The sequence below is a fragment of the Euprymna scolopes genome, chromosome 25, assembly GCF_053919585.1.
Source record: "Euprymna scolopes isolate OS-2025 chromosome 25, ASM5391958v1, whole genome shotgun sequence".
In the NCBI taxonomy this organism is placed as follows: domain Eukaryota; kingdom Metazoa; phylum Mollusca; class Cephalopoda; order Sepiida; family Sepiolidae; genus Euprymna; species Euprymna scolopes.
In genome coordinates, this window is record NC_136506.1 from 74950925 (window position 1) to 74975603 (window position 24679).

General features: G+C 32.7%; 1 protein-coding gene across 3 annotated transcripts in view; it reads right to left on the minus strand.

Moving 5' to 3' along the window:
- Window positions 1-9990: 9990 nt before the first annotated feature.
- Window positions 9991-24679, minus strand: part of LOC145247439 (uncharacterized) — a 195664-nt gene continuing 180975 nt past the window's right edge. For all 3 annotated transcript variants that reach the window (XM_080109206.1, XM_080109205.1, XM_080109204.1), the window contains 3 exons: window positions 21719-21885; window positions 19258-19282; window positions 9991-10171 (listed from right to left, as the gene is read on the minus strand). In XM_080109206.1, coding sequence (XP_079965332.1) covers window positions 10138-10171; window positions 19258-19282; window positions 21719-21885 — 226 coding nt within the window. In that variant the 3' untranslated portion in view covers window positions 9991-10137. The remainder of the gene's footprint in view (window positions 10172-19257; window positions 19283-21718; window positions 21886-24679) is intronic.

A 24679-nucleotide genomic window follows, 5' to 3' on the forward strand; every position in this document is an offset into this window, starting at 1 on the left:
GTGGGGGAACAATTGCAACGAGTTCATCAGAGCACATTTCATTGAAATACTTGTAAAACAGGCACAGGGATGCGACATTGTGGCGATGGGACAGAGGTTGGAGCTTGGCTGATAGTGCGGGACTTATTAGTTTGGAGGCTCTTTTTTTGGATCCTGTAGATGCATCAGCCCAGATGTGGCAACAATACTCTATAAGTCAGAAAATCCGCATACCCCCTAAATATATTCAATACAAAAAATAAATAAACCAAAGAAAGATCATTATTCTGGAGATCATCTTTAAAAAAAAAAAAAAATGTGAATTTACACCCTAGACTGATAAAAAAAAAAAAATAAAGGTCAGTTAATGAAAGACGACAACATACAAAAGGTTATAGAGGTCAGATCTTTTTTTGTGTGCGTTTTGTCCCTCCCACTCCAAAATGTGAAGCGATTGTAAAAGGAGAGTTAAATAATTATAGTTAAAACAGATGAAAAAAAACTGAATAAAAATAATAAGAAATGAAACAATTTTGATGTTGACACTTTTCATATTTAACTAATGACACACAAACTGAACTTAGAATGACTTTGACCTTCAAGAATTGATACCAAAAAACCAAAACGTTAATCTAGATGGCCTGCTTGACCTAAAAAAAATATGCTTAGTACATAATATTTGTAATATTTGGTTTGAAACAGAAGCAAGAGGAAGAAAGATAAGGTACTTAGCAAGGGGAAAAGTAGCTTTTAATAGTGCCATTATACATGGTGAGTCATGGGAAACGGATGTTTTTAGAACGCTCCTTGCTCTCCTTGAGGAAGGGATATGGAGTGAGGAAGGTACTCTTTAAACCTCCTTAAGATGCCGTTTAGTTTGTTGTTATTTGTTTATCTTTTACATTAAATTTTGTTTTAATTAGTTATTGATTTTGAATTGCTTTGCTTTTTAGTTTATTGCCCTCATGCTACCATGGACTTGTGGAGTCGGCTTCAAAGCCAACACCAAATTTTACCTGGATGTGCTGAAGAGTGTGGTGATTCCCTGGGTGTGGCAGCTGGACTTGGTGCCGGCCCACAACTCCAAAGATGTGAGGTTGCCATGACTAACTGTATGTGCACGGTGTCTGCTCATCATATATGCTGCATGGTTTATATTCATTATTTTCATCAAATTTTTAGAGCCTGTTATAAAAGTCAATTTCGCCGTTATCTATATTACGGACAGAAGGATGTTATATGGTGAACGATATAAATAGGATGTATTCTTAACACACAGCTGTTGAAGTTGGCCTCATTGGTTGGCGCGTTTGGATTTGAGTTAAAAGGTGATTCATACCTAAGGGTTTGAATCGTGTGACTGGCTAAACAGTTATCACTACACTGAAGATTCTGCAAGGACGAAACTTAAATGTATAAAATATCAGCGCTTTCTTTTTTTCTTTTTTGAATTGTATCCCATTCACTTCTCCAGCAATGTCCACTGAGTAACGCCACTAAATTAAACCATTCTAAGTCCCAGTTGATCTCTTGGTGTTCGGTGGTCATTCTGGCGAAGGCCCTAGATGTTGAGAACACCCAAACGACTCTGGCTCTCTCTCACTCCTTGATTTCAAACTCCACATTAATGAAAACGGCTCTATACGTACAGAATTCTACAGGAAGCCATCCTGCAGGCGTCTGTTCATACACTTTAGATCTACCTTACACCTCAAAGATAAACAGAGCTACGCACATGCAGAGATTTCACGCATACGCAACAAGTGCACTAACACATCTGACAAAATCCTGCACAGTAGCAACTTCCTACACACTCTCTCCATAAACGGCTATCCCAATTCCACCTTATCTTCACTCAAAAAAAGAACAAGCCAAACTTTCTCAAATACCTGTTTTCTCAAGCTCCCCTTCTTCAATGATAGAATCTCCTCAGCTATCCGTAGAGCCATACACCATGAGAAGCTAGACATACAACTTATCCACACTGGCACCACCTAACTTGGAAACACTCACCACATACACCCGATACTTATTCCCTATCCAACTGCCCCATTCCAGATACAGGCTTATGTTTGCGCACCCACGTAGTCTATGACCTGCAATGCACTAAATGCAACAAATCCTACATAGGGAATACCACCAGACCACTACACCAACGCATTAAAGAACATATAAACACTAGAATCTCCTCATTCCACAAGCATATTATTTCATGCAACAACACAACGTAACATCTGCGTCAGTATCCATGCCTCAGTCAGAAACCTTGGAAATCTCAGAATTGCTGAAGCACTCCTCATCTCCAAACACAAACCTTCCCTTGATAACAGGCTGGAACTGAGCTCTCCCTTCATCCTTTGACCCCTAATAACAAGAGAACCCACAGTAACAAAGATATATAAATTATAAAATATAATAAAAAATATATAATCTAATAAAAAATAAATATAAAAAAGAAAAAGACTACACACAGTAACATACACATAGACTACGAGGTATATAGAAAATAAAACATCCACGTGAAACATAACGGTAAATTAAGAGATGAGATTATAATACGATCATATAGCTACATACACACCAAAGAGCAAACAATACGAGATAGAAAGTAGATAGTAAGATACATATAATAATACACATACATGGATAAAATATATATGTATATATATACATATTTTTAGATTTCATATACATAGACACCAGAATATATTATTCTATGCATTAATAACATCAAACACATTTATATTTAAGAATCAGATTTTAGATCACCTTATATTACATAAAAAAAAGTAATAATAGATAAATAAAACTAAATAGAATAGGAAAAAAAAGAGAAAAATGGTAATGGAGACATAAGAGTGAATGAGAGAAGATTGATACAAGACGTGATAGAGATAGAGTGGAGGAATTTAACAAGTAACAAATACAAAGAAATAAACAAAAAAAAGTAAATATTAATATACATAAACAAAGAAAGAATATTATAGCTACAAAGCATAATATAAATTACAAGAAATTAAACCCAGTTAGCCTCCTACATATTAATACAAATAAAAATAGAAAATAAAAACATAAACAACAAAAAATATATTTAGAACAAGTTAGGAAAAAAAAGATAAAAGAAAGAAAGTTAAACACAGTTATCTGCCTTACAGAATAAGCTACCCGGATTTTTACTGCGATACTATAAAAAAAAGAAAAATCTTAGGTGTGTTGCTAGTTTGAAACAATAATATTAATAAAAAAAAACAAATAAACAAAATACATTAACATGTGATAACAAATTTAACCATAAGAATATCTCCTAATAGAAAAAAAAAATAAGTTAAACAAGATAAAAAAAAATATAGCCAATAAATATTAATAAAAAAAAGTCACCCCAGTTAGCTACAGATTTAACTAGTCATATCTTACTGCAGTTCTAACCTCTATCTGCGATCCTAGTCTCTTTCACCATCTTCAATATACTCTGGTTTCCTTTTTGAAACAGGGAGGTATTTCTCCCAAAATGAATCAAAGTTCCATACCAGCAATGGACTTTATATACACCAGACATACCAATAACTTGGTAGCAAATTAATTATGTAGTGGGAGGAGGAGTGATAAATGAATAAATAGTCAGACATTTCTCTATTCGAACATACCTGCATACCTGTTTTTTTGTTTGTTTTTTCCTTTCTTTCCTCTTGTGATCCCAGTCCTTTCCGCATTGCTCTTGGCTTTTAAAATTTCCATATATTCCTTTACCAGCAATGCTTCAAACATTTACTTATATGTATATGTATAAAACTTGAGTTCCTTCAGCTATAATCAAAACCAAAATTTATAAAGAATTCTTGGTAAAATTATTTATATAAAAAAATAGATGACTTGAGAGCCATCAGCTGTAATCGAAACCAAAACCAAAACTTTTGAAGAATTGTTGGTAAAATTATTTATTACAAGAAATGGAAGGTCATCTATCTATCTATATATAAAAAAGGCAAAATGTGTGTGACCATTTTGTGTATGTCTTCAAAAGGCTTTTCTCGCACATGGTTCCGATGTCGTTACGATCGCTTACAACTGTTTATATGGGTCCTAAATAATAATATGTACGATTTGGGAAAGTGCGTCGCATCTAGATTTATTTACGCCGACTTTTACAAAATTATTGCTATTTTGGCTTCTCGCATGTTGAGGCTTTTCGTATAAAAAGCGAAACTAATTCAAAGTTAACAACGAACAACGTTCTCGGCATTGCGCCGGGAAATGTCCAGAAGCAATCAGCTTTGATCAATGTTGTACATCAGACAATTGAGAGCTGGTTCCCCTCCCCAAACATCTGTTGGGGGAAAAAACAAAAACAGTCAAACTTGGGTAAACAACTGCGTGACTTCTATTTGACCTTCTTAATTAGGTCAAATGGAAGCAGCAGAGTTAACTTTTATTGCACACGCCTGTTTTTATAGTTTAATAAATAAATTCAAACCTGAGTGTGTTCTTTGTATGTCGCGGTGGCCTAATGGGTAACGTCGCCCGTTTTTTTTTTTTTTTTCACACATTAATTTCCAACTCAAGGGTACGGGTTCGATTCTCATACTTACCTACCAAAACATTTTTTTTATTTATTTACCCCCCCCCCCCCCCCCCGAGTTTTGATTTACCTCAAGACACCCGGGCATCGCCGGGTACCCCTCGCTAGTATATATATAAAAGCGAAAATGTATGTATATATGTATGTTCATTTTTTTGTGTATGTCTTCAAAAGGCTTTTTTCAGAGAACCGATCGGTCGCCTTACAACTTCTTAAAACCTTTTATATCGTGCCTAAATAATAATATCTATAACTTAACAACGATGGTCACCTCTCTATTTAATTTGCCCGACTTTGAAACATTAAATATTCAACATTTTCGGATCGGCACGTGTTCACTTTCGTTTTTCGGTATAAAAGAAGCGAAACTCAATTCGAATTACTGGCCAACGGCCAGTGGTCTTTAGAAAGCGATTTAACGTTTGGTCAATGTCGGCTTATGTTCATATCAGATGGTTGCTTCCATTTCGAGACGAGACACTTCCCCTAATAAACAGGGACCTGGTTTTCCCCAAAGTTAGGTAAAAACAAACAAACTGATTTACTGACCTCATTAAAAAGTGTCCCGCAGAAAATGTTAACTGCTGAATAGCTATTGCTTATGATCACCACATGTGCATTAAGCTTTTTCGTATAAAAAAAAAGAAGCCAACAGATTCGCAGTAAATAAAACATTGTCCACACTCAAAGTTCACGTCAATAACTCGTCAAAAACGGGTACCTGTTTTTTTTTTTTCACACTTTACTATTTTCCAACTGTGCGTCAAGGCTTCGTTTTTTTTTTTTTAAACAACTAACGAATTTCTTTTCATTTACACAAAAACACACACACCTACAAATACCCAGGCAACACCGGGTACCCTCCGCTAGATTTTAATATAAATCTCACCTGTCTGTTTAAATGTATCTATGTATGTTTGTATGTCTGCCTAAAACTTTCGACAGAAGCAACGGATTTTCACAACATCAGTATCGTTCTGAAGCTCTACCCTTCGGATGACAAATATCGAAAAATTGGCTAAGAACATTAATTCCTTCACTGTCAACTGGGCACTTTTCTATAGGGAGGGGTCGCTTTTTTCACCGATATTTTTGAAAGTCATCCCCTCTTTTTGATTGGCTAGCCTTAATTTTTGCCATTCTCGGTTCGGCGATGGACACAACGGCAAAGACATCACTTTTTTTTTTCACGTTTCTTTCCTCCTTTGTGATACGGGTTTGAGCTTGCCTGCCTGCCTACTACTACTTTTTTTTTTTTTTTGCTCAACATACGCCTCCAAACGCCCGAGCAACCAAGCTAGTAACAATTAAAAGACAGTCACTCAGAAGAAAAAAAGATGTAAGTGCAACACATAGAATACGACACACGCTATCATATACAGATTAAATAGCCATTGCTAAACAACATACTAACCAACACATTCTTGTCTCTGCTCTCATTTTTAAAAACCTTTTTGTAGACAACACATCAATTTTAGAACATACTATTAGCAAGCATAAACTTTATAATCCATAAGTAATTGAAGCAAAAAAGCCCAAAGATTAACAAAATTAAAATTACAGCAATAATATTCTTAAATGTCTTTCAAAGTCAAAAAACAGAAGATGTCTGTATGTGTGCATGTCTATAACCATTTAACTGAAACTCTTAAACTACTGGTCATATCTTCCTTTGGCCAAGATCAAAGTGTTTTTTTTTTTCTTTCTTTTTTCCTTCCCCCACCCTTGGCATAAATGAATTATTGGGGTTTGTATTACTGTACGCATAGATTCAAAAAAGTTGTCAAAAAACAAATATATAACAAATAAATGTTATCAAAGGCAAGATAAGTTACTTTTCTACCAAACTGGATATATTTTTTGTGTTTTTATTCAATGTAACATATTTATTCAGCTCGAAAAACATACAGTGTTTACCGATGTATTGGAAAATTCAAGATGGTGCCTAACTCTCTCTTTAACACGGTAAGTTTGGGAAAAGGTGTTATGAATAAAAAACTAGACAAAATACTGTTAAAAACTCGCTCAATATATGTTACCATGATATAGGTTGACATATATTCGGCAGCATTTTAACAGTATTTTGTCTAGTTTTTTTATTTATAACACCTTTTTCCAAACATATTGTGTTAAAGAGAGAGTCAGACGCCATCTTGAATTTTCCAATACATCGGTAAACACTGTATTCGAGCTGAATAAACATGTTATATTGAATAAAAACACAAAAAATATATCCAGTTAGGTAGAAAAGTAACTTATCTTGCCTTTGATAACATTTATTTGTTATATATTTGTTTTTTGACAACTTTTTCGAATCTATGTGTACAGTAATACAAACCCAATTATTGTATTACCGTTGTTATCATTTTTGTTTTTACACGCTAATAAAAAGTGTTTTAAAAATTGGGTGCTAAGTAGAACGTCCCCAAGTACGAAAGGGCGAATGTGGTATTATGGTGAAAGAAGATTCTAGCTAAGAGAAACTTTTGTTTAGTTCTAGAGTGACAAGGATGACCAACGACCCCTCATTGCTTCCCCCCTTTTGAGTTGGCCTTTAATTTTAAATCTTTCTTATTTGTCGATAGCTCAAACAGTAGAGACTTCAAGCTATGAATTTGTGCATGCACAAATGTAATACAAATATGTTGGTTGAAGTTGAAATTAACCTTTTGCATTTCAACTTGTCGATGTATTTCTGTACGCGTTATTCATCCAAACAAAGATTTTACTCGTTATAAATCATCCTTGGTGTATGTTCACTACTTATTATTTCAGTGTTATGTGACCAGTACCTATTTACAATGCTTCCTCACGGAACAGAGTTAGACACCAGGGTAATTTTTTAACGTGGCGAAAAGGTATAAAAATAAAAAATTATCTCAGTCATGAAAGACTGCTCCTCCACGAAAACAGAACAAGAAATGGAAGTGCAGTATCTGAAGAACAGATACTACACTTTGAGATATTAAATCTTTTATTCAGGCAAAAAATGAACATAAACAAAAAACTTTTTTTTTAAGAAGTATTTTTGTTTGTTTTCCTCCAGTAAATCACATGCTATTATACAGGGTGAGTCACATGAAACGGATGTTTTTAGAATACTCCTTGCTCTCCTTGAGTAAGTGATAAGGAGTAAGAAAGGTAGTCTTGTAAATGTTTTTATGTACATTATAAAATTTTTGTTGAAATATTCGCAGAGTTTTATTTTATTTCCCTTTAAAACATCTATTTCCCGTGAATCACCCTCTATATACTATCAGGAGTGCCTGGCTTGCCCAGTAGTAAAATATGTTTAAATATATTTTAATTAATGCAGATTTCGTATTCATTATTACAAAGCTAATTCTGTATTGAATAAAAAAAAAAAAGGCGCATTCTCTACTGTTTGAGCTATCGACAAATAAGAAAGATTTAAAATTAAACGACTTACCCTGTATAATAGCATGTGATTTACTGGAGGAAAACAAACAAAAATACTTCTAAAAAATATCCTAAATTATCCTTGATGATGGATCTGGACGGATCTGAAAGTACTCAAGCCAAAAGTGATTATAGCAGTTCTTGCCAGAAACAAGAAAACTAATAAGAAAACTGAAAAGGAACAAAACTAAAATATGTAGACAGAACTTGTCTATTATTTAATGAAACATGTCTAAAAAAAAAAAAAAAAAAAAAAAATGTTATCTTAATATATGTATATATATGTTCTGAATTTACTTTATAAAAAAAAAATCTTTATTCATACAATCGTTTCTGCCCATTTTTAAACACACTTTTCTATTGATAAATAATCAATTCAATATTTTCAAGTCTTCCTCAGTAAACTTTATCTTCAGTTAAATCCTCTCCCCCTCACACATACATTCTGCAAATCAAACCCATCACCCTCAAAATGGGTCTGTGTATTCATTGCAATTTATTTACCTTTAAAGCAAACAACACAAAAATTTCTGGTTGTTTCCTTACAGTCAAATCTCTCACAAACAAATATAAAATTCTAATAATTTCAAAAGTCAAAAGAAACGATATCTTATTTCAAATTGTGCCCCCCCCCCATCAGTTTTTTCCGTATAAAACACAAATAAAGAAAAAGTGTTTAACCCTTGTATCTTTACCATTTTTTCCCTTGAATCTTTGTTTTTCAATTTTCACTTTTTCTCATCAAATATGATTAACCAGAAATGATAGCAAAACCTTAAAAAAAACAAAAAAAACTTCATATAGATGATCTGCTTGACCTAAAAATATACTTTGTACATAATATCTGTAATATTTGATTTAAAACAAGGACTAACAAGCCAGAAGAAAGATCAGGTACTTATCATAGGGAAAATTGATTTTTGATAATCTCTTATAATCACTGTATATGCATTGTGTCTGCCAAATATTTTACAGACCGTTAAAGGTCACTTTTGCCCTTATTTATATTACGAAAACAAAAAAATATAGCAAATTTTCAATAAACACCATTGCTATTTCTGGAAATTCACGAATGGACAATATGCAGGAACAACTGTGAGAAACAAAGAATTTGTTTCTTTTTATGGAAAATTATGTATTTACCTCTTCTGATTCATAATTTATACATTAAGGCATTTCATTCTTGTATGTACGTTATCATCTTTCACCCATATTAAAAAAAAGAAAAATGAGTTCCTCCAATCAGTAATGATGGTGACTGGCGATTAATCTGATGTCACTAAGGCAAAAATTCTGTCTTTACCCATTTTAAAATGAATTGTTCCAAAATCACATCATGTCATTCAACCGAGTAAAAACAGTACAATTTTATTCAATTAATTGGAATTCATTATTGAGATGAGCATTATTTATCCATTTATTTATTTGCTGACAGTTATCCTCATCTTTTTAGTTGTTGTTTCACGACGTTTCGGCCAACCATTCCTCTGGCCTTCGTCAGGTGGTAACCACAGCGGGATAGGAACTCTGAATCTTTTAACTGCATCCTCAGCAATTACTGCTTTCCATAGTTTTTGTCGTCTCACCAGGTTTTTGGCCAACTAAGCCTCTGTCCGGCTTTGAGTAGGATTGAAACTGCTATCTTCAGACAATGCTCACCTGGAACTGTAGAGACTCAACATCTCTATCCACTGACTTTGAAACTACTCTATTCACAGCTAGATTGTTTTTTCTCTCTTAAATTCATCTACTACCTCTATAACTATCATTCATTCTTTCAATGTGACCAAACCAATGAAGTCTTCTGTACTGCACATATCACTATACTGTCCAGATTTTATCTTCCTATGAGATCATCAGCTAAAAACTTTAAGACTCACATGACACATCCATCGTATGGTTGGCAGGCAAATTGTCTTCAATGGAAAATTTCCCAACTGTTTTACTGCATAAATGCTTGTGATAGATCTGCAAGGATCTGAATTCTCCAGAATAAGGACATGGAACAAAAAACGAACAAAATATTAACTTTAATATTAAAATTCCAAAACAATTGTTTAAAATAATGAACGGTTTGGAATTCATCATCATTATCATCATCTTGTTATGTACACAACAGCTTTGATAATATCCTGTCTGTTGCAGCATTTGGTTTGGTTCTGTTAAGATCTGTAACCAGTGAAAGAAGCAGATTGTCTGGAAAAAGAAAAATAAAAAAAATGCATTTAGTCTTTTTATTTGTCCAAATAAGGATTAAAATGTTTTTTTTGTTTTTTTTATGATTAAAGATTAGAATAAATAAGGACCGAAACAATCATATACATATACTAGCTGGCTGCCCGGTCGTACAATATGCTTGAACATGATATTTTCATTTATGCAGATTGCGTATGTATTATTATAGAATCAATCTTCTATTGATTATTATATTTTACGAGGAATAATTGAACCAGTGGACTAATTCACAAAAAAAATAATAATGATAATGTTGTTCATAAAATTGCGTCTGTGTTCGTTTACAATATCACGTCAGCTGATATGTAACGTGAACTATTCCCCGAATGTGAAAATTCCATGAATGTAAAAGTTCTTTTTTATCTATAAGAGAAAAAAGACTATTTTTAAGATCGGATTTTTTTCGATATTCGATACTTCTGTACAAAACATATCTACAAAAACTGCCAGACGTATAAATGACCTTTGTGTGAAATTTGCAAAAGATAGGCTCAGCCATTTTGGAACCTATGAGGAAGGAACTCACACACACACAAAGTGACTTTTACATAATAGTAAGTGTATGTGTGTATATATATATATATATATATATATATATATATATATATATATATATATATATATATATAACCTGATCACATTTTGTTGTCTTTCAATTTGCAATACATTACAAGAAAAACCTTTGAGAAAAAAATATACCTGGAAATTACCCAGAGATTTATGCAATAATTTGAAAATTTACAAAAATAACAAAACAAAACACAAAAAAAAAACAAATCTCTAATTAAATATTTATAAATATTAAAAGAATCGGAATCAGGAATCGAATCAGAAATTCAGAACGGAATCGGTAATTGGATCAGAATCGGTAAAAATTTTGGAATCGTCCCACCACTAATATATATATAACCTGATGACATAGAATCTCTAATTAGAGATTAGTACAGGAACATGTATGCACATATGTAGTTACTAATGTTTGTATGAATAAACAAATTATAAACATATTCATCAAGCATTCTTTAATAAACAAGTTTCAATTGATTTGCATCTAAGAAACTAAAACTGTACAACCATTATATATTGCTAAATAATCTAATCGGCATTGCTCGGGAATCTTTATTTTCATTCTTGCACTCCTCCTTCATTTTTAAACTGTCTTTTTTTGCTATGACGTTACATGTGACGTCATCATGTATAATGCCATATAATTGAATACACATATATTCATCATCTGTTATGATGTCATATACGATGTACGTAAACAAACAGACAAGAATATGGCTTTATTATAATAGATATGTAATGCAGGTTTTACGCCAGAGTTTCTATCTCCTAAATGGATGATCTAACAAGATCTATGGGCGCATTACGCCGAGTAGTATAACCCCACACTTGGGTACAAAGTCAGGTATTTTCATGACCCTGCTTTGTATGAAAATAAATGTTTTTCTCGGCTCTTTCACAAAATTTGAAGATGGATTATCAGATAGAAAGCAGTGAAGAGAAATGGAGTCCTGACATGATAAAATATCGAAATAGTTTACCAAAAAGATGCATTCTTAACCAGTAACAAAAAATGATTTTTCTAGTTCTGGAATGTTCTGATTTAAACTGAACTTTTTTTGTTTTTGTAAATAATAAAGACTTAACTGGAAAAACTTGCAGATCAATAATCACAAAGAGTAAAACAAGCTGCACCAGTGATATTTCAGCATGCTTGAAAACGACCATGAATCTCTAGTTGGCTTTTAACGTTTCATGTTTTTCGGTTAGCAAGGTCAAGGCTTTTCATGAAGTTCAAGGTTTCATAATTGACAGCCATCTTGAACGTTGATTCATTGACTTTGGACACATTTAAAATGTGATTTTCTTCACTTAAAATAAAATAATTTTTAACTTGAAATGACTCCTCATGTCATAATATTTAATAAAAACATTTTTACTGTCAATACAGAATTATTTTTTACACTTGTGTGCTTAAACACACCTAAAAATAAAAAAATATAAAAATGCATTCACTTCTAAAAATAACAAATAAATAAATAAAACCCCAATTACGCGCGCAAACAAAAAAAGATAAATTTCAGAGGCGCAAAGATTTTTTTTAAAATACGCCCACGCAAATTCTGTGGGGAACAACGTTGAAAGCATACCATGTGACAAAAGAGTTCACTTCTCGGCCAATCAACACTCAGAGAAAAATTTAATTTTCAAAACCTTTTTCCTCACATCGCCTGGGAGCTGATCAACAAATACTTAAACGAATTCACTCACTCATTCTATATCACTCGATGATCCATACTCTGCATTCCTCACTCTTCGCTCACTTCTCAATCACGTCAACGACTCTCTTGCTATGTATTTTTCTGGCAGCATAACAATACACGATTATACATACGCACAAAGAAAAGCGCTTATCCACACGTACGCACACACAGAGCGAATAATGCTAATATTCAGCTGCACGCAAAGACATTTATCTTCTTTATTTCTTCTCGCACACACAAAAATTAAGCCTGTTTTCTCACTGAGAAAACAAAGGATACTCTCTGCTTTTTCTTGTCAAAACAATGAACAGTCTCAATAACTTTCGCAAGAACTGCCTATCCAGACGCACCCTTTCGATAAAAAAAAGGGATTCATTTTATTTTTACTTATTATTTTTGTGTAAATAAACACCGTTTATTTCACATGTATTATTTTATTTTATTTGTGGTGGAAAAAGGGATCTTATGAGGCCTGAGTACAACTACACGCTTGAGAGCGCCCGTGAATCTCTACAGTCAGCTTTTACTAACCGAAAAGCGTCACTCTATACAGTACAAAGAATGAAGAACCAGTGAAGGTTGAATATTTCTCAAAGAATGAATCCCTCTGCCTGTTCTACAAGTACTTTAATGGTGAATGCTCTGACGAACTGCAAGCACTTGTGCCCCCTCAACGTAAATACCCCCGACAAACCCGACAAGCAACTAAATCCCACCCCTTCACAGTAGAGATCCCTAGATGTAAGAGAGCCTTCTACTCCAGTAGTTTCTTCCCCAGAACAGCTAGACTTTGGAATGCCCTTCCGGGTTCCTGCTTCCCCAACTGTACTGACATGCAGAAGTTCAAGTGTAACGTGAACCGACATCTTGCTGCCCAACTCCCTACACAGTATCCCTGATGTTTATGTCCCTGATAGTAGCCCCCTACAACAAAATGGTAATGTGCCTTGTTTGTGGTGAAAATGTAATAATAAAAAAAAGAATTAAAAATGTAAAAACTAAAGCTACTAATGCAGAATACGAGTTGTGCTGAAATAATAACATTGTTATTTAGAGAAGCCCATTCTTAACATAGGGAGGTGGGAGGCTTTTTTTTTTTTTTTAAACTATTCTGTGCATTCTAACAATTTAATAAAACAGAAGATACTGTAAAAAATTGAATTTAATTTGAAACGCCTATCTAAAATATATTATGATCCGTATTCTGTACGAGTACAAAACTATATGTACCACTTGATTGGGCAGGTCCGCGCATCAAGTCTCATCTATGGTATCATTCAGGAACAAAGGTGGATCCCTCCTCCACAAAGTTCCACAGATATGAATCGTTTACTAAGCGTTTCACAGATCTATTCTACAATCCATCTGTGATGACATCATCAACAGCATGTCACAGAAGGCTGTCAGCAATATGATGATGGACCACCCCACCTTCTCTGAGATTCATAATACAATTAAGGGAATGAATATCAAGAAGGCACCCATTGTGGTTCTCTGTTTTGAGGATGATAAGATTGCTGCAAGCATCCACTGTCTTACATCTGAAATACGAATGAATGTCCGTGGAACTCAGGACTGGATAACAACTCTGATCTCAAATCAATCATTGTTGCAATGTTGCATCCCTGTACTTTTTTAGAAGAATTTTAATGAAAAGTGGTGACAAATTCATAGCATTTGTTCCCCCTCAACCTGACAAGAAGCAAAATCCCACCCATTCACTGTAGAAATTCATAGATGCCTAAAAGCCTTCTACTCTAATAGTTTCTTCCTTTAGACTGCTAGGCTTTGGAATTCCCTTCCTGTTTCCTGCTTCTCTAACTGTACTAATATGCAGAAGTTTAAATGTAATGTGAACAAACATTTTGCTGCTCAACTCCCCACAGTTCTCTGCTAGACATGATTCCAAATAGTAGCCCCTTATGTCCAAGTGACAATAAGCCTTGTTTAGGGTAAAAACAAAAAATTTATCAAAATGCTTTAACTTCCTTAGGCAGTGTATTCTCAGAACCAATAGCTGTTAACAACGTTGTTAAACAGGTGATATTTTTACACCAACACTGTTTTTTATATATTTCACATTACATATATTAACCATAACATAACAGTTCTTATACATTTTGGAGCTACTAGTAGGATCTTCAATAAAATGTATCATATATATATATATATACATACATACTACTATATAAATGTATCATATATATATACATACATACTACTATATAAATGTATCATATATATATACATACATACATACTACTATATAAATGTATCATATATATATACATACATACTACTATATAAATGTATCATATATATATATATATATATATACACATACTACTATATAATATATATATATATATATACATACATACTACTATATAAAAGGAACCTTGTGTGTGCATGTGAGTGAGTTTCTTATGAATTATAGAATGGGCGGGACAATTTTTATGAAATTTCACACAAATATATTTTATGTATCTGGCAGTGTTCTTACATAGGTCTTGTATCAGAATGCATCTGATAAGTATTGAAAATCGATATTCGAAACAATCCAATTAAAGAAAGAAAGTCCAATTATGACCAAAGTTAATAGTAATATACCGCCTAAGATCACAAGTGCACTTGAAAAGTTTTATAACCACATAAGCAAAAAGGCCCAGCCTATAAAATCAAGTGTAGAATGTTTTATAAGACAGGGGCACGTTTAACTGAATATTTCTTTTAGAACACAACTGAACCATAATACTTTACTTTTGTACTTTTAACCGTATTCAAGTAATTATGTAAAAATAATTTTATAAAATCAACAGCTGGTTCTTTAATAAGACAGAGGCGCATTTGAATGAATCTTTCTGATTAGAACACAGTTGAACCATGATGCTTTACTTTTGCAGTTAAACTTTAAGTCAAGCCATTATTTAAAGATAATTTTATAAAATCAACATAAGTTTTTATACAATGCAATGTAGATTACAAAGTATTGTGGAGTAAGTCACTGTTGGGAGGCATGTGGAGGTTCCTCCCAGTACAGAGATAGGCTCCCAACTAGAGCAGGCAATCAATCAATTGAAAATGGCCGATTTCACCGATTAAATGACAATAAAAGTAAGGAAGGGTGGAACATTTGTTGATCCTCATTCAATCCCAGACAACGTTGGGTCTCCCTGCTAGTATATATATATATATATATATATATATATATATATATATATATATATATATATATATAAAAAAGGCAAATGCAGCGCACGCATTTTTATATGTTTCGCAAAGGCTTTTTTCGCTGCAATTCTCGGGGGGGGGGGGGGGGGGCTTACGATAGCTTAGAAGTGTTTATATGCCCCCTAGATAATAATATCTAGGATTTGGGTACGCGCGTCGCATCTAGATTTATTTACATCGACTTTTATAAAAATCGCGCTATTTCACTGTGTCGCCTGTTTGTCCTGCTTTTTAGTATAAAGTGAAACTAAATTCAAACGTTGCGTGTTCTCGGCCTTCGCGCTGGAATGTCCAGAAAGCAATCAGCTTTTGATCAATGCGGTTGGAAACCTTATATCAGACAATTGCTTTCATATGGACATCCCCATTTTTCATGGGGAGGTTTTTGTCAACCCAACATCTTGGGACCCAACATCTTGGGAAACTAAACTGAAACAAATTTGACTGCGGGATTGATATTTGACCTAATTCACTTTTTAGTTTATTCATATTTTTTTTTTTTTTCGCTTTCACTTCAAGTATTTGAGTTCAACCCCCTCCCCCCCAACTTTTTTTGATTTTTCAAACACCCGGGCACCGCCGGACCATTGTTTTTTTTTTTTTTTAAACCCTCCCCCCACCCAAACGCCTCTAAAAACCCGGGCAACGCCGGGTAACCCCGCTAGTCTATAAATATAAAACCGAAAATGTGCGTATGTATGTTCGCTTTTTGTGTATGTCCAAGAAAGGCTTTTTTCAAAGAAGCAGTTGGTTGGTTCGCAACTTCTTAAAACTTTTTATATCACATATAAATCATAATATCTTCGAGTTAACAACGGAGCTCGCCTGTCTATTTAATTTGCTCGACTTCGGGAAGATAAATATTCAACATTTGTTGCTCGCCACATGTGGATTAGTCTTTTTCCTATAATAAAAGCGACACTAATTCTGGCGGTATTTTCCACCTATCGGCGGAAATGTCCGAAAGCATTCAGCTTCGATCAATATGGAAATATTTTCCTTATATCAAACAATTGCTATTCAATTTGGACCCCACCAACATCTTGGGAAAATAAAAATAAAAAAAGCGTTCCCGCAGTAAATGAAATACTATCCCGCATGTCAAAGTTGACCTCATTAAGTCCTTAAAACGTGCACCTGTCAAATCTAAGTAATTCAAGAAATTCAAACGTTTTTCCGTTAGTATCTCGCGGTGGGCCAATGGTTAATGTTGCACGCTTTTTTTTCACACTTTAATTTCCAACTTCACCTCAAGGGTTCGATCCTCATACTCACCTACCAAAACTTTTTTTGTTTTTTATTTTAAAACCCTCCCACCCCCAGTTTTGATTTACAAACACCTGGGCAATGCCGGGTACCCCCCCCCCCCGCTAGTATATATATATATATATATAAAAGCAAAAATGTGTGTATGCATGTATGTAAAGGGCGAATGAACTCTTTTTCTGAGTCAACGGCCAACTAGCACCGTGTATATTTGTGCGTGTGTATATGTGTATTGGGGTGGAGAGGGCTCCCATAAGCCGTGGTGAAGGCAACCTTTCTAGGAGAAGCAAATCTCTGATTTAAAAAACCATAAAGCGGAAGACCATTACCCGCATTAAGCTGGTCTGCAGTTTAATTTGTTGCTGGCTATCTTGCTCTTGCTTGTTGCTGGATCTCAACATTTTGAACCGAGAGAGAAACTTAGCTGTCGTACAAAGCTAAGACTCTGTAACATCATATTTGTATAGATACTCCCTCAGGCATTTGAACTCATGTATTTTAAATGTCTGAGGGAGTGGCACTCGTCTGACAAGACGTTGCAATCATCATGTATTATGTATGTTCACTTTTTGTGTATGTCTGTAAAAAGCTTTTTTCGTTGGACTTCTCGGTCGGCTCCTTCCTTCTTAAAACTTTTTATATCATGTCTAAATGATAATATCTAAGAGTTAACAATGCGGGTCATCTGTCTATTTAATTTGCTCGACTTTGAAAAGATAAATATTCAAGATTTTTCGATCGCCGTTTTTCATATAATAAAAGTGAAACTAATTCTGGCAGCATTTTTCCGGAAACGTCCGAAAGCAATCAGCTTTGATCAATGTGGAGTTTCTCTTTATATCAGACAATTGCTATTCAATTTGGACAATCCCCTTTTTATGGGGAGCTGGTTTCCCCCATATCTTGGGGAAACAAAAAAAAAAAAAAAAATCCTACCCCCGCAGTAAATAAAATACTGTCCTGCAGTCAAAGTTGACCTCATTAAAAATGGGCACCTGCCAACTTTTAATATTTAAATAAATTCAAACATGCTTCCGTTACTATTTCGTGGTGGCCCAGTGGTTAATGTCGCATATTTTTTTTCACACTTTAATTTCCAATTTCGACTCAAGGGTTCGGGTTTGATCCTTCATACTTATCTACCAAAACTTTTTTTTTTATTTTACCCCCCCCCCTCTTGACACAAACACCCGGGTGTTTTGATTTACCCAAAACCACATACCTCGAAACACCCAGGCAACGCCGGGTACCCCGCTAGTATATATATAAAAGGCAAAATGTGCGTTAGTGTGTGTGTGCATTTTTGTGTATGTCCGGCAAAGGCTTGGAGAGGGGGGGGCGCTCGGATGAGGGCACTGTTTCTTAGAACTTTTTATATGCTACGTAGATTATAATATCTCTGATTTATGAAACGCGGTTGTGTGTATTTTTAATTTGGGCGATTTTTACACACTATTTTCGCAATATTTTTAGGCTACGCGTGATTCTTTGACTTTTCCGTATAAAAAAGCGAAACTGTGAAAAAGAATTTCTGTTTTTGGCTTTACATGCCGAGATGTCCAGAAAGCAATAAGGTTTGATCAATGTGGGAGAAACCTCTTACATCAGACAATTGCTATTCATTTGGACACAGCCCTTTTTATGGGGAGCTGTCCCCCCCCCCCCAACATCCTGGGGAAACAAAACCAAAACGACTGCCTTGCAGCCAAACTTAACTGCGGGATTGATGTTTGACCTCATTAAATTTACGCATCTGTCAATTCACTTTTTAATTATTAAATTTCATCCATTCTCATTCCCCTAACTTCGTAGCGTCGAGGTAAGTCATCACGCTTTATTTTTCGCTTTTGCCTCAAGGATTCGGGTTGGGCCTACCTCCACCCCAAAACATTTTTTTTTTTTTTTTTCAAACATCTGGGAAATGCCAGCATTCCCACTAGTATATATATATATATATATATAAATTAGAATAAGAGAGGAATTTGAAAAGTATTATCAAATAAATCCTATTTTGAAAGAGATGCTCAACATTCTAGATAGAGCATTAATAAACAAAGAAAATTAACTGATGACGTTATGTTTTACACTACTTCCTTTGATGAGAAAAGTATAAATTTTCAAAACTCCATGGATGCAGGAATTAACTTCCATTGCACCCCCCAACTTTTTCCCATTTGAAATAAATGATGTAATTTTTGATAAGTCATCAGTTAAGTTTCTTTGTTATATATATATATATATATATATATATATATATATATATATATTTTTATTACTCACCCAAATGCCGATCCAGAGCCAAAACCTGAAAAATGATGAATTATAAAAATTAAAAATAAGAAATTATTATTTTAATTTTTTTTTTAATTTTGTCAATAATTTTGAAAACAGTTTCATTATTCATAGTATTAAAAAAAAAAAAATTGGTTCTTGTCTAGAATTGCCAAAATTGAAAACAAAAAGAAAAATTTGTATGATGTACGTGCCCGTGACAAAATGAAAATGTCATATTCCAAAAATCATATAAATTGATCAAATAGTTTGTTTTTTTTTAAATAAGAAAATAAATTTTTATGAGTAACTGAAGAGCAGCCTTCTAGTTTGCCATTTTGAAAACAATTTAAAAAAAAAAAAAGAGAGATAACTCAATAATTTAAACCTGAAAGATTTATGCTGTAATGTCTATGAATTATGATTAATCACTTAAAAATGATTTTTTTTATAGAAATAAAACTACTTTATAAAATTTAGTGATTTTTGGAAGATGATATTTTTGTTTCATCATAGCTATGTACATAATACACACTTTTCTTTACTTTTAATATAGGCAGAATTCTGAACAAGAGCCAGACTTTAAAATAAACATGTTACACAAACTAATAATGAGGAATTTAAAAAATAAACATGTTACACACTGAGAACGAGAAATTTGTAAAATAAACATGTTACACACACTAAGAAGGAGAAATTTTTAAAATTAACGTGTTACACGCACTGAGAGGAAGAAATTTTTAAAATAAAGATGTTACACACACACTAAGAACAAGAAATTCTTAAAACAAACGTTACACACACTAAGAATGAGAAATTTAAAAAATAAACATGTTACACACTAAGAATGAGAAATTTTTAAAATAAACATGTTACACACACTAAGAACGAGAAATTTTTAAAATTAACATGTTACACACACTAAGAACAAGAAATTTATAAAATAAACATGTTACACATACTAAGAATGAGAAATTTTTAAAATAAACATGTTACACACACTAAGAACGAGAAATTTTTAAAATAAACATGTTACAAATACTAAGAATGAGAAATTTTTAAAATAAACATGTTACACATACTAAGAATGAGAAATTTTTAAAATAAACATGTTACACATACTAAGAATGAGAAATTTTTAAAATAAACATGTTACACACACTAAGAACGAGATATTTTTTAAATAAACGTTACACATACTAAGAACAAGAAAACGTTACACTTTTTAATTCTTTTATCTTGTTGTCATAACCTCAAGCAATGTCTAATACTCATGCTACTATTAGAGGTACAGGTTTATCAAAGGTACTAATTTGTCAAAGAGGTCACATGTCAAGATATTTGTCATCAATAGCAGTTGCAGTATCACAAAACCCACGCTATGACCACTATGAAAAGGCAAACAAACGTACAGAATTAAATTTAAATAAAATAATTTTGTTATTGTCCAGAATTCCCCTCATATTAAAAAAATAAATAAAAATGGTTACTTATGGACCTATGTCACCGTGTTGAAATAATAACGTTAGCATTTAGAAAGCCATTCTTAACATGGGGAGGGTGTTTTGTAATTATTCTGTACTTTCACCTAACAATTTAATAAAAAAGATATGGTATAATTTAACTTGCAAATACTATTTAAAAATTAGCATGGTAACATAAGTGCATAAGCACCAAAAAATTTGTACAATGCATGTAGCCATGACAGAAGGAAAATAGCGGGCACCAAAAATTACGTAAATTGATCAAGTAGATTTAGTTTTATAAAGAAAATCATTTTAAAGTGATTAATGGGAATTTGTAGGCATTACAACATAAATCTAGTAAATATGAATTATTGAGTTATCTCCTTTACTTTCTTAAAAATTTTTTCAAAATGGTGATTGAGAAAGTCATTTACCAGCTACTCATAAAATTTGATTGTCTTATTTAAAAATAAAATTATTTGATCTATTTATACAATTTCTGGAATATGACATTTTCGTTTCATCACGGGTACATACATCATACAGATTTTTCTTTATTTTCGTTTTTAATATAAGGAGTATTCTGGACAAGAACCAGTAATTTCTGTAAAAATGAAAGTTTCTGATCTTTTTTTATAAAGATTCTTCTCTTCAGTGGTCTTATTTTTTTTACTTATCAAATAAATCACCACTTATTAAGACAAAAAGCCACTTGAGGATAAGGGTTGATAAAATGGACAGATTGTCATTTGAATGATAAAGAATATTATGAAAAGATTTAGAATAATGGATGATAGTTGATGACAGTTTATGACAAGTGTTTTACATTGGATTTGAAGATGACTGTGTTGTAGCCCTCAGGGAAGTGATAGGTGATCCAATTACATAAATTCATAGAATTTGTGCAGATTCAAAATTTCCAGAAACGTTTGACATATGATTTAATTGAACAAAAAAAAAACCAGAAAAAAAAAACCAGAAAAAAAAACCCCAAACACACTCACTTCCCCCTCCACTGTTGGAACCAAACGAAGGAACGGATGAACCAAAACTACTGCCACCAAATGCTGTGTTGGTGTTCTGTTGCTGCTGCTGCTGCTGCTGCTGCTGTCCAAAACCTGGCGATGTCTGAGCTAAACTACCAAAAGTTGGACTGCTGCTTTGAGCAAAACTAAAAAATAAAAACATGCATTTTAGGTTTAATATTTGCTATGTACTGCGACACGAGTGAAAAAAATTTGAAGAAATTGGATGAAGTGGTTGCTTTGTTTTTCGGGTTATGTCTGTAATCCAGTGATTTTGGAAAAAGTTTTTATATTTAAAGTTCTTTATATCTTTAAATATTTATTCATAGAGTTTGGTTTGGTTGTTTTGTTTTACAGAAAATCAACATTTTTCAAGTTATTTAATAAAAAATTATTAATAATAGCAAAAAAATACATCCAAAAAAAAAAAGAAAGGGGTTTGACATAAAAAAAGACAGGTAACAATTAAATAGAATCGCTAATAAAAAAAGAAATAAATCAACAATAAATCTTATAAAAAATATTGAAGTTGAAAAGTTAAAATTTTAGTTTGAATTCAAATGAAAAAGTTTGGTCTAATATTAAATTATATTGAGTTATAAATATATATCAGATGTTATATTTCCAACTAGAGAGCTAAATGTATTTAACGTACAAATATTATATATATATACACTAGACTATCCGTGATCCGTTGGGTCAGTATGTTGTATTAGCTATGGAATTCATGTATGAGCCTGACACTTGTGACATAAAGAAAATAGGGTTATTTTTTTACATAACAGAAACATTTCTATGAAAGTATATTAAAATGATAAAAGAATATAGATAGATTTCTATGAGTCGTTCTGTTTATTATAATTGATTATTTTTGAAAAAAAAAAAAATTTACAGTTACAGAATTATAAGTGGTTGGCCATACTTATAGGTAAATGGGCACTGAATAGATACCATAATACTTATTATAGTTAAATTCAAATTTTGATATATCTGTTTATTTTTTTTTTTACATCGTTGATTTCTGTATTACGTTCAAGTTATTTTAAACCCCACTCTTCCCATGTTAAATAATAATTTTGAAATAATAACGTTAATATTTCAGTGAACAGGTCATGTGTGCATGCGCAACCGGATGTCGTAAACCGGAAAGTTGGTTACATACATCGTTACAAGATCATTTGAGTTTTATATATACATATATATATATATATATATTTTTTTTTTTTCAAAAATAATCAATTATAATAAACAGAACGACTCATAGAAATCTATCTATATTCTTTTATCATTTTAATATACTTTCATAGAAATGTTTCTGTTATGTCAAAAAAAACCCCTATTTTCTTTCTTTACGTCACAAGTGTAAGGCTCATACTATATATATATATAGTAATTTATAAAATATATATGGCGATTAAGCTACACTGAATATTCTGCGTTTCATCCACTGTAATGAATAAAAAAAAAACACTGCGAATAAATACTGGGAACTCAAAGAAAGAGGACATTCGCCGGTAGTCGAATGGAAAATAATGAGACAAGCTACCACGTGCAGACATTTAGACAACCCATGTAAATTATGCCTCCATGAAAAATTTGCTATCCTGTACTTTAAAAAACCTCAAAATCTATTAAACTGTAGACGAGAAATAGCAAACAACTGTGTTCACAAAATAAAACTTACTCTAGGATAGCGATACAAAATAGCTTTAAAACTAACAATAACAATAGAAAACAAACAAATAAATAAATTAAATAAACATGAATATACACAAACGATCACACATATATGTATATATATATGTGTGCATGTGTGTGTGTACACATAGGTATATTCATATATATATATAAAAAAAAAAAAAAGGAGGGAAAAGATCTACCTTAAACCACTAACCTAGTTCTAAAACAGATCCTTTGTTCGATAAAATGCATGCCCATTGGCTGATAGGAGAGGGCGCGGTGGATACTAGAAAGCTGATTGGCTAACTAGAAATCCTCAACATATATAAAAACAAGAAGCAACCACAAACTTCGCGCATAAGCCTGATGAATCCTACAGTGGATGAAACGCAGAATATTCAGTGTAGCTTAATCGCCATATATATTTTATAAATTACTAACTAGCTCTACCTACGTATTGAGCACTTTTGAAGTAAATACTTAAAGTTTACGCATAAATCTATACTTTCGTATATTAAATTTGTGTGAGTAAATGAAGTAGTTATACTTAGCTCCTAAAACAGTCGAGCACTCTCAAAAGAATTTATTTCACCACATTAAAAATAGATATGGAAAGAGTTAATTTCGAAACATCGCTAAAAAACATCCCCACACCCAGCAAGCATAGCTATATTATTAAATTAATCCAAAAAACAGATGAACTAATACGCCGAATGCGATGGCGAGCAAATTTCTTCCTTAAAAATGAAAACGTAAACAAAAAAGAATCCTATGGTTTTAAAACCCTTAAAAATGCGAAAACAGTAGACTTTTGATAAACTTTGAAAATGACCTTTTAAACGTAATTAAAAACCTAGAATTCCACAATCAACCTAACAATTTCCAACGGAAACTACACAAAATCGTTAGAAACATAGACAACTCTAATAAAATCTTTGTAAAAGCAGATAAAACCAGAAACTTTTACAAAATAGATAAGCAAGAATATAACAAACTAATCACAGAAAACATTACAAAAAACTACAAAAAACTAGACACAAACGAATGCGACTACATAGATATAATAAATACTGAAAGTAAACAAATTATCGATAAACTAAAAATTAGCGATAAAGTTGGCAAATTGAAACCTAGAGAGTCATACCTTCTGCTTAAAGACCACAAATGGGACTTTAATAATAATCCCACCACCCGCCTGATAAACCCAACTAAACCAGAAATAGGTAGAATTAGCAAAACTATACTTTCTAGAGTAAACAA